The 11,924-nt window shown below is 37.1% G+C and overlaps 2 protein-coding genes across 2 annotated transcripts; one reads left to right on the top strand and one right to left on the bottom strand.

The window, feature by feature from the left end:
- The first annotated feature begins 5,123 nt into the window (after nt 1-5,123).
- Nucleotides 5,124-6,209, top strand: LOC133199270 (uncharacterized). Its single transcript, XM_061335104.1, has one exon. It carries the CDS (start codon nt 5,124-5,126, stop codon nt 6,207-6,209), a length of 1,086 nt encoding a protein of 361 aa, XP_061191088.1.
- A 2,034-nt stretch (nt 6,210-8,243) lies between these two features.
- Nucleotides 8,244-9,560, bottom strand: LOC133199269 (uncharacterized protein F54H12.2-like). Its single transcript, XM_061335103.1, has one exon. The coding sequence runs from the start codon at nt 9,558-9,560 to the stop codon at nt 8,244-8,246; it is 1,317 nt and encodes a 438-aa protein (XP_061191087.1).
- Between the last annotated feature and the right edge of the window lie 2,364 nt (nt 9,561-11,924).

Here is an 11,924-nt window from a genome sequence, read left to right as displayed (position 1 = left end):
AAAGTATTTTCACTATATAATCAATAGAGCCCCGCCCTAACACCAGAACCCCTGACCCTGGGGCCATGAAATTCACAATTTTGAAAGAAGCACCTATGCTCATCATAACTATGTACTAAGTTAATTTAGTTAATTCCCATGAGCAGAGAAGAAGATTTTCAAGGATATAATGTATTTTCACTACATAATCAATAGAGCCCTGCCGTAACACCAGAACCCCTGACCCAGGGGCCATGAAATTCACAATTTTGGGAGAGGCAGCTATGCTCATCATAACTATGTACTTAGTTAATTTATTTAATACCCTGGAGCAGAGAAGAAGATTTTCAAAGATATAATGCATTTTCATTATTATAATCAATAGAGCCCCACCCTAACACCAGAACCCCTGACCCAGGGGCCATGAAATTCACAATTTTGGAAGAGGCAGCTATGCTCAACATAACTATGTACTTAGTTAGTTTATCTAATACCCAGGAGCAGAGAAGAAGATTTTCAAAGAAATAATGCACTTTCACTATATGATCTATATAGCCCCACCCTAGCACCAGAACCCCTGACCCTGGGGCCATGAATTTCACAATTTTGGTAGAGGGCTCAATGCTGATTACAATCATGCCAACAGTTTGACTGCTTGATGTCCAGGAGTAAAGAAGAAGATTTTTAAAGATTGCATTAATTTTTGTGGTTTTAGCCCCACCCCTCAGGCCCCAGGGGGGCAGGGACCATGAAATTCACAATTTTTGTTCCCCTTCACCCATAGATACTATATACCAAATTTGGTTGACTTTGGTTGAGCGGTTTCAGAGAAGAAGCTGAAAATGTTTAAATGTTAACGCACGACGGACGACGGACGACGACGGACAAAAACAGATAGCAATAGGTCACCTGAGTGACTCAGGTGACCTAAAAAGATCTACCCATTCCACATAAGATCTACCCATACGTAAAAGAGGGGAGGGGGGGGGGGGGCGGCGGCGGCGGCTAATTAAACAAAAAAAAGTTCATTTATTTATGTATTTTATTTTTGTAGGGTGGAAAAAAAAAAGATGGCATTTCAATGTCGTTACTGTTCCAGAAGTTTTGAGAATGATGTTGCGTATCGCTTTCATGAATATACCCATGAAAGAATCGAGGAATTAAATTTACTTATTCCAGCTAAATTGAAAAAAAACAATGCAAAACAACCCGAAGATTCCCAGCTTATTCAAAAATGCAGATGGTGTGGGGCCGAATTTTGTGATAATGAAAAATTATTTCGATTTCACGAAGAGTTACATCAAAACCAAACTGGAGGAGGTTCCAGTGATCAAGCTTCAAAGTCTCTCGGATATTCATTTACCAAATTAAATGAGAAAACTTTCAAGAAAAATAAAGCCATCGATCGACATTACGTCGTCAAATTGAATTAAGAGGTGGCTCAATCTAAAATGAAAGTTAAAGATGTCCAAGATCAACTGTCAAACTTGTTTAGTTCTACTTTGGAACAATCTACACAAAATCTCAATGACACTGATTTAATTCATGTTATTATTCATTCTGACACTCTAACTACTCCAATATTCGTGCCATTACAAAAAGTCGGAGGAATGACTTCAGAGGTGATAATGGATCATATTAATCATGTTTTAACCAGCCATGAGGACATGCCCCTAGATGAAAGTGTTATGTAGACATTGGTACAATAGAAGTACCTTCTGGTGAGTATACTACTGTGTATATAAACAAACACACTAAAATAAAAAAAATCATAATTTTATTATTGATGACGACATATAGGACATCGCTGATTTGGTATGGTGGCAAGTTCCCTATAACACTGTCTACAGCAAGAAAACTGACGACATTGTTGACATTTCAAATCACTTTTCACCTTGTTTTCTAAACAAATGGGACATTGTTCTACAGTTTTGAGTCTAGTTAAATCTGCCCACCTTGGAATTCTTAAATAATGTTCATTAAAACATCCGTGTTCTTCGTAATTTCCTGTGCGTCGAATTGTATTCAGTGCCAGGGACATGAAAACACGTTTTTAATTCGTATGGGTCACACCACAGAAAAAGAAATAATCCACGCACATTTCGTCTTTGTCTCGGATATTTAAAACGAATATACCCTTGAACGTGGAATGTCTGAAAATCTTTTTTTGAATAAGACCATACGATATAATTTAAGTTCTTATTGTCTTCATATCTCAAATCCATATCATTATACCGTAAATCCTCTTCTGTCATTGGAGAAAGGTCATAAGAAAAATACCAATTTTTAGACCACTTTTACATTGCCTCTTTCGTCATTTTCAGAGTTTATTTATCTAACTTTATTTTTAATTTTAAATACAGGAGGTCGAGGGCGTGCCATTCAACATCTTACAGGACCTTATTGTTCTGGTGCAAGAAAAAGATCGATTTTAAAAATTAACAATCAGGATAACACCTGTATGGCTCGTGCTATTGCTATGGCATTCGTGAAAGCGAATACAGTTCCAACCCAAGAATGGCACGGACTCATCAACGAAGATGATGATGATTGCACAGAAAAATTAATTTGGAAACATAAGAAAGCCCCAAATTGGTACTATTCTAAGCTACGTTTTCGTAATGATCACCTGGACCGACAGACAAAGCTTACCCACGAACTCTGCAGGTTGACAGGTACACCAACTAACCGACCGTTAGCTCTATCAGATATCGATGCTTTTGAACAGTTTTTAAATGTAGACATCTTAGTTATAAGGGCTGTCGGAGGAAACAAATTTATTAAGACTCCCCCTGAAGGAAGTCAAAAACAACGTCTTTATTTACATTTGGTTGAAGACCCAGATAAAAAAAACTTCTCATTTTGATGCTATTGTAAACATCTGTGGTTTTTTTGGCAAGTCCAAGTTTTGTTCTGATTGTTTAATCCCTTACAGAAATTTACATCAGTGCGAGTCTGCCTGTTATGTTTGCAAGAGAAAACAACGGTGTAGAGTATCCGATGTTCAGTTATCTTGTAAAAATTGTCACATGACATGTCGATCTTTATCATGTTACGAAAGTCACTTACAACCTCAAGGTAAAAGAAAAGAGTCGTCGTGTGATCGGTGGTGGAAATGTGTGACGTGTATGAAAGTAATAGATCGAAAGGTGAGAGACCCAAATGAACACGTGTGTGCTGAGTGGTTGTGCAAAAGTTGTGGTAAATATGTAGACTCTACAAATTTGTGCTACATTCGTGCAACTGAAAGCAAAAAATCAAAGCCTAATTTCATTTTTTTCGATTTTGAATGCACACAAAGCGCACGCACCTTACAGTGCTCTGACGGATATAATCACGATGCAGCTAGATGTAAAATCTGTAAAAATGAAACGGACTTGTGTTCGCTCTGTTCAAATTGTCAACAGTCTCACTGTGGAAAATTTGAACACGTCCCAAATTTAGTTATCGCACAAAAGGTCTGTATATGTGTGTCGATGAAAACGTTTCTCCGATCTCGAGATGTCACTTCTGCGGAACGCGATGTCCCCAGTGTAACCATTACGATAAAGAAAAATAAATGTTTTAGTAAGAATCCTTGTGAGGAGACCTGCGGTTTTCGTGAAGTTGTTTTTCGCGGGGAAAACGTACAGAGAAAATTTGGTCAGTGGCTTTTTTCGGAGCAGAACAAACATTACACCGTTATTGCTCATAATATGAAAGGTTACGACGGATATTTTTTGCTAGAGTATCTCATTGCAAATTCTATTGTTCCTCAGGTCATCTATTCGGGTTCAAAAATCATGTATATCCAGGTGGCAAATAAATTAAACATTCGAGTCATCGATTCGTATAATTTTTTACCGACCAAATTATCACAGTTGCCCAAAGCTTTTGATTTACAGGAGCTAAAAAAAGGCTATTTTCCTCATTTTCAACTTACGTTGGCAGTTACCCAGACGTTAATCAGTACGGATGTGACACTATGAGTGACAAAGATCGCAGTGCCTTCTTGACGTGACATCGGTCTAAAATTGAAAGTCGGGAAATATTTGATTTTGCGAAGGAAATCGTTGATTATTGTCGTAGTGACGTAGGTATCCTTCGTCAAGCCTGTTTGAAGTTTAGAGATATCTTAATGAACATAACGGGTAAAGTTGATTTTGACCTGAATGAAGACGGAAATATAGAATCTTACTTAAACGGTAGTGTTGACCCCTTTAATCATATTACCATTGCTAGCGTATGCATGTCGGTCTATAAAACTAAATTTTTGCAAGAAGAACTTAAAGTTAAAATTAGTCGTCAAAGTGAAGTATTGGGGTGGTTTCCGGGTAAACGCTTAGATGGGGATATCTACGTAGATATTCCCGACAAAGGATGGACAAAGGCTCAAGATATGCAGGAGAATGACATTTTCATTGAGGATACAGAATTTATCAGCAGCCCTTTGGCACAGGTACCTTCTGCGGGCTACCACAGAGATCAATTTAGTAAAATTTCCATTTCTTGGTTAGAATGGTTAATGGAAAAGGAAGATAGGGAAGGGATTCAACCTCTTTATATAAGACATGCCCTTAATGAGGGGGAGTATAAACTTCCAAATTCAAAGTACAAATTAGATGGGTATTGCATAGAAACAAACACTGCTTATGAATTTAATGGTTGTCTCTGGCACGGGTGCCCCACGTGTTATTCTAAATCTGAAAAACGACGAATGACAGTGCCCCGTACAAATCAGACTTTAGACGAATTATATGCTTTGACAAGAAAAAAAGAAAAATATATCAAATCTTTGGGTATGCAACTCGTGTCAATATGGGAACACGAATTTGTACAATTAATAAAAGACAATCCTGAAATGTCCGACTTTGTAAATTCTCTTGAGCTCCAAGAACGACTTAATCCCAGAGATGCTTTTTTGGAGGACGAACAAATGCGGTTAAATTATATAAAAAAGTTACTGATGGAGAAAAAATTCACTACTTAGATTTTTGTTCTCTCTATCCTTCTGTCAACAAATATTGCGTGTACCCTCTCGGACATCCCAAAATCATAATAATTTCACAAGCATTCAAGACTATTTTGGTATTGCCAAAGTAAAAATCCTCCCCCCTCGCAATTTATATCATCCAGTTTTACCTCAGAAAATTAATGACAAGTTAATGTTTACTCTGTGTCGGACTTGTGCGGAAAAAGAGAGACAACCGCTGTGTACTTGCGATGACGAAGACAGGTGTTTAACGGGGTCATGGTGTACGCCAGAACCTAACCGGGCTGTTGAAAAAGGTTATCAGATCCTCAAAATTTACGAGATTTATCACTTTGATAACGTCTCGTCACCCAATGATCCGCATAATGACCTCTTTGGAGGATATATCGATCTATTTCTGAAATTGAAACAAGAAGCTAGCGGTTGGCCTGAGTGGGTTCAAACTGAGGATGACGCGCTGCAATATATTCGGAGTTATGCAGAAAAAGAAAATATAGAATTGCATCATGATTCCATTTATAAAAACCCTGCTTTGCGATCTATCGCTAAACTATTACTAAACTCATTTTGGGGAAAATTTGGTCAACGTTTAAATATGCCCCAGACTTCTTTTTTCCACGAGACTGAAGCCGATAAATTTTTCAGGTGTCTTTTTGATCCCTCTAAAGAGGTCACTGACTTTCATATTATCAATGAAGACATGATAAATATGACCTGGAAAAGTAGTGGCGAATTATTGAAAGAGGATTATCAGACAAATATTTTTATCGCGGCTTTTACCACCTGTTGGGCAAGACTGAAATGGTACGACGTTTTAGACATGCTCGACACGCGTGTATTATATTTTGATACAGATTCTGTAATATTTGTAAGCAAAGTGGGTGATGACGAGCCCAATGTCGGGCCTTATCTAGGTCAATTGACTAATGAATTGTTTACTGATGATTACATCACGGAATTCGTGTCCGGTGGACCAAAAAATTATGCCTTTAATACGTTTAAAGGTCAACAGGTTTGTCGCATTCGTGGGTTTTCTTTGAATTATAAAAATGCGCAATCCTTGAACTTTACATCCATGTTAGATATTGTAACAGGTGATCAGAGCAAAACATTGACTGTCACTAACCCTCAAAAAATTACTAGAGCTAAACGTTCTGTTAAAGTTTATAATAGTGTAGAAAACAAACAATATCAGCTTGTGTATTCCAAACGAGCAATGCAAAAAGACTCTTATGATACATTACCCTTTGGCTATTAACCTGTATATAATCACAGTTACGTTTTTTTCTTTTATTGTTTTATACAAAGAACGCACAATATATGTTATAGTTATTCGAAAAACACCTTTGTGAAACAGTCATATATATTAAAGTTTGAGCCATTGTACACGAGTCTTTTTTGTTTTTCGTTCCTTCTTTTGTCGTAATTTGTCACGATGATTAAATCCGGGAGGAGGTCCATCTGTTGTTTGTTTCACAATAAATCCTTGTCCACGTTGTCTTTTAATGACCTGTCCTTGTTTCGTCTTCTTTTCCGTTTTCTGTGTGTTTGCGGCGACTGGTAATCTTTTAATGACCTTTCTTTGTTTCGTCTTCTTTGCCGCGACTGGTAAAACTTCATCATGGTTCATATTCTTCACAATTGTTGGCTCTTTCTCCTTTAACATCATGTTATACTTTTCTCTTGGTATTAGAATTAATTCCCGAGCCATCATTCAGCACACTCAGTACCGGTTTTATTAAGATAGGAAGTGCTAAATGTTTTTGTAACAGAATTTTCCGTTTAACACTCTTCTTTACCTTCCTACTGCTGAGAGAATGAATGGCGTTCTGATACGGAAGCAGTCTTTTAATATAATACTTTGAGAGTGGAAAAGTTCCCTTGTAGACGTTTAGAATTATTTCACACAATGCCTGCTGTTGATTTTCTGTCATAGTCTTTAATAATGCCTTTCTTTGCTTCGGATCGGCAGAGTATAACACCTTGATGAAAGAAGCATTTGATGTTACCAGTTGACTCATGGTTCTCCAAATACGATATAAAAATTCTGTCTTTATTACTTATTTGGGAGAAAATATTATAGTGTCTTCATCCGGAAATATGTGCGTGCGCAGTCTATATCTGTCTTCGGTAGCAGGATTCATATCAACGAGTAAATAGCCATACGGTTTGGATGTTGCTTTTTGATATGCATCTTTAAAATAGGCAGATTGACCCGGATACACTTGAGATCCGAATGACAATATCTGTCTCGAATCTCTTAAAGAACGAGATAATATTATGTAATGACAATTTAATGATAAACTGCGAAAATGTTTGGACTGCACGAATAGATTTTGTGTTAAGAAAAACACTGTGCAATTCTTATGATGTGCAGTGATGCTGAAAATCGCCACTGCTTCCTCGCTTTTTGACACTTGAGTCATTAAATCATCCAAAATTAACACCGTATGTGTGGAGCCCTCCGCCCATTCTTCTATTTGATCTTTTGAAGGTAATCCTTGAAATAAGACAAGATCAGATATCTTTTGTTCCATTTCTTCAAAGAGGGGCTGATACTGACTATAACAATATATAATTTTTTGAGGATGTATTTCAAACATCCCCCCTGCATTTAATAATATACGATAAATAAAATGCGTTTTTCCAGACATCGTTGCACCCGATACAAGACAGGTTGTAGGTGACCGAAACGGTAAAAGAGATTTTTCTTTCCACCAGTGCATTGTAGTTGTTTCCTCTTCCAATGTCTGATATCAACTGCTCACTGACGTGACATGACGAGTCTCTTATGTCGTAAAAATTGTATTTTTTTTTTAAACAAAAAAGACTTTTTCTTTATTTCAATGATATTTATTGACAAATTCTTGGACATACTTGTCTGGATTATTATTTCTTTGTAATATATGTACAATTTGAGGCAACGAATAATTATAACATTTCATCCACAAATAGAACAATACATGATAACCACACGTGTCACTGTCCTTGTTTTGAATCGGAACATTATTGTACATACACACATCACAATTGTTTCGGATAAAAACATCAAACGATTCCCCATAGTGGCGTGGAGACTTTCCAAAGCTGTCGTAAAATTCGGCGTATTTCTCGCTGTGAATCCAAAGCACCACCCAGTGCGTTCCCGGCAGATGTGAAGGGTCGGTATTACATATGTAAGCAGAAGGGTAAATGGGTACTGATTCAGGTAAAGTGTTGGAAGCAAATACTCCTCTTGTCACGTTTGATACGTGTCTGTTTCGTGCAGTAAATGCTCTTAATTCTTGGGAATTCATACTCGGGTATACTTGATATCTCTGGAATGATCTATCTCGATTAAAGCCGGAAATTCTGCATAAGCTAAACAGTTAAGCGTCTCTGTTGTATTAGCCGCAAATTTTACTTCTAATCTGACGCTTCCCTGGCGAATCAGGTTTAAATAGGCTTCTCCAAGGTCACTTGGGGCTAGACTGAAAGCATACACAGCATACCCTGCGTCAAACATTGATCTTGTAATTTTGAGGCCAGCGTCTTTGTTCCATTTTTCGGCCACTTCAAAAAGATTCACGAATGGTGTAACGTAATTCTTATTGGCTCTGATGTCAACCTTCATGGGTCTTGCAGGAATGCTTTCACCGTTCACGTACACTGCAATATCTTCTGCTAAATTTTGGAAATTAAAAATGTTTTTTGAGTAGTCACCAATCACGGCAGCTTGCGATATGAAGGCAAAATACGCCTTCGTTGGTAGATTATTGGACCATACATTCTGCCAGATAAAACTCCCTGATCCCTTGGGACACGTGTTCATTTTCACCTCTGTTCTCACTAAGGAGTATTTTGCAGTGATATCTTTCAATATTTCTTCATGATTGATTAAAACACCACTGTCCACTTTAATCATACATGCCTTAAATGATCCATCTATCAGTTCCACTTTGTATGTTGGAGAAGATTCTGCACTCATTACAAGGAAGGGTGCTCGGTTACGAAATAATTTTAGGTTTATGTCGACACCATTTAATATGTATTTATCTAAACGGAAAATGTCCTCGTACAAAGGCCCTTCTAAATCAAACACTCTGCTCTGTTGTGTAAATGTATACCGCTGTGCCAAACCGCCGTTTGTTCCACCGTTTGCATTCCCATCGTCCATCGTTGCATCGTCTAAGAAAAATAGTTGAGATTGTAATTGCGAGTCTGAGACATCGGTGCCACTGGACAAGATGATTTTTAGATAAGCTTTCCATGGGTAATAACTAGTGTTCAGAGACAGTAACTTTCCGTTCATATATGTGTCTATCTGGGACCATAGTGATTGCAAAAGGAGATTAACGATTCCCGTTTTCTCCTGGGCTGCTAATGGCGATCCGTCTGATTTAACGATTTTGCATTTTGCGTGTAAGCGACTCCTCCGCAAGTCAATGTACTCGTTTCCTTGACCAGGTATGGAAATTTCAATCGGGGCATCTTCTGTGTTAAATGATGATACTGGTCTGTATTCTGCAAAATATATTTTTTCTACTGCAACTTGGTTAGGTGGAACAGTAAATAAAGATAGTTCGGCAGGCAGACCGATTTCAGTAATTTTGTCACTAAGGAAAGCCATCTCTGACCATGCAATTATTTCCTTGCTCTCTTGGAGGTAAAAATATTAGAATCCAAACTTGTTTCTCCCGCCTTGCGTTTTCTGGTAGTTTATTGTGCAGATTTTTCTGCAGTTCTTTTCCGTGCCTTCTTTTTAACGTCTGAATGAGAACTGAATGACTTCTGCTTGTTTTCCGCTTTTATAGTCCCTACTGGGATGTGAGGAACATTGTCTCTTATTTCCTCTCGTAACTCTTCTTTTGCGCGCTCTTCTACGGCTGCCATTGGTGTCACCTTCTTCCCCACAACATCCTTAGATTCTTCTTTTGTGATATGTGGATTAACGGGTATCATGTAAGGCTTCTTTGAATATATTCCAGTAATTTCACTGCCAGATTGTCTCCCTTTATAACCTCTTGGATTAATCTGTCCCTCTACCATATTTTTGTAAAATGTTTTCCATATTCGTGGATCGGACACATACGTTGACCCAGACATGATTATTTTTCTTTATAAACTTCTTCACTTCAACAGCAGTGTCACTGATGCTTCTCCTTGTAAAAATGAGGCCTCTTGTCCGCCTGCATCCTTTATATATATGTGCACATCGTGTACTTGTCCAAGTCTCGTGGATACTTCGTAAGGATATGTGAATATTTTATTTGGATTTGTGTTTAAATAGACACGCCTTAATAATGGGAGTTCTTTATCACCAACAATTGTGTCTTCGCATAAATTGGTATAGATATAAACATCCGTATTGATCTTGCTTGATGGTAAACATGCCTCCAATAATGATATTGACCAGTATCCTGTTAACGTAAGAGGTCTGGGAAGATGAACGTAAAAGTCATGAGGCTTATTATTGCTAAACAAAGTGAGGCTATCTGAAGATTTTAGAAGCATTCGGATATCCATCATCAATGGTATTTTACACGTCAATCAATTCTGATTTTTTAATCCACGAATTATATTTTAAAGGCCACTGGTACCATGAAACTAATACTTCTTTCTCACCCTTTCTTGTCCGCTCTTTCAGGATTTTATCAACTTTCCATACAGTGTCTTCCTTTTTATTGACTCTCTGTAGTTCCTGTGCATAAAATGAACCGGAAATTGGTTCATCTGTATAGTCCTTCAGTTTATATATCTCAGTACCTTGACGACGATATCTGTCTGTAATTACAAATATCTCTCCTGTCCATTTCTGATCATATTCTCGTTGAAACTTATGTTTTAAATGTGATATTCGAACTTGATCGTTTATTTTGAACTTATATTGTTTTCGTCTTTTCTTTCCTTTTACGGAAACTCTTTCTTGTCTTGCATATTTGTCTCGCTTTGTTCTCTCTATATATGCATTGTATCTTGCCTCTTCTTGCGTCTCCTTCGTCACATTTACTGGAGCCATGTTTCCAAGTGGCCTGGATGGTGTAGCGTTTATGCTTTTAGTGATATTTGCCAATTCATCTACAAATCTGTACGACTGCTTCTGAACAAACATTCTGTGTAAAATGTTCTCTAATTTTTGGATACTTCGTTCGGCTAGACTAGTTTTCGTCTCGTTTTCCGTATAAATCGGATGAACATTTTCTTTCTTTAAAAATGCTTTAACCCATTTGTTCTTAAATTCGTTTCCTTTGTCCGTTCTCAGTACCTTAGGTTTTCGTCCTTTTTCGAATATTGACCGCAAACCTTTTATGACTTCTGCTGCTGTTTTCTGTTTCAGCGGTGCTGTAAATAGAAATCTTGAAAAAATGTCTTGTAATACCAAAATGTATTGTGTTCCGTCATTGTATTTTGAAATATTCTTGACGTCCTGTAAATTTCCGTCCCATATCGAATCTATTGAATCTGTTATGATATGACGTCGAGCAAATGTCCTTTGTACTCTTTTTTGCAGAGAGTAGGCATCTGTGTCTGATAAAAACGGTTTGATTCTATGTAAACCGATTTTATATTTTCCTTCACGTTTCACTATTTGGTATAACTTATATGGACCATTAAATGCAGCTGGGTGTTTTGTAATAGTCCATATTTTCTTTAAATAACGTTCCTCCTCTTTTGACAGCATGTTTATTACTGATAATAAAAAATCATTTCATATAAATAAATATCTTTCCTGAGTCAAATAAAACATAACGAATATTATTTCATAGCTCTTTTATTTTACTTAAATATTTCATTTCTATCTCTCAAATGTAATGCATTACAAAAAATGATACAAAAACACGTGTTTTAAAATGTCTCTGATACATATACATTATTTTTTTATTTTCCTGTCCCTTTGTGTACAGTTAATAATTCATCCATTCATTTGGATTACAGCTCTTACACTGTAACATTGCCAATTGATTGTCATCATCAAGATAACAGTATCTCACAT

This window comes from Saccostrea echinata, unplaced genomic scaffold (assembly GCF_033153115.1).
Source record: "Saccostrea echinata isolate AGI-Se365-2 ecotype Australia unplaced genomic scaffold, CSIRO_AGI_Sech_v1 ptg000033l, whole genome shotgun sequence".
NCBI classification, from domain to species: domain Eukaryota; kingdom Metazoa; phylum Mollusca; class Bivalvia; order Ostreida; family Ostreidae; genus Saccostrea; species Saccostrea echinata.
This window is presented reverse-complemented; position numbering and strand designations above follow the sequence as displayed.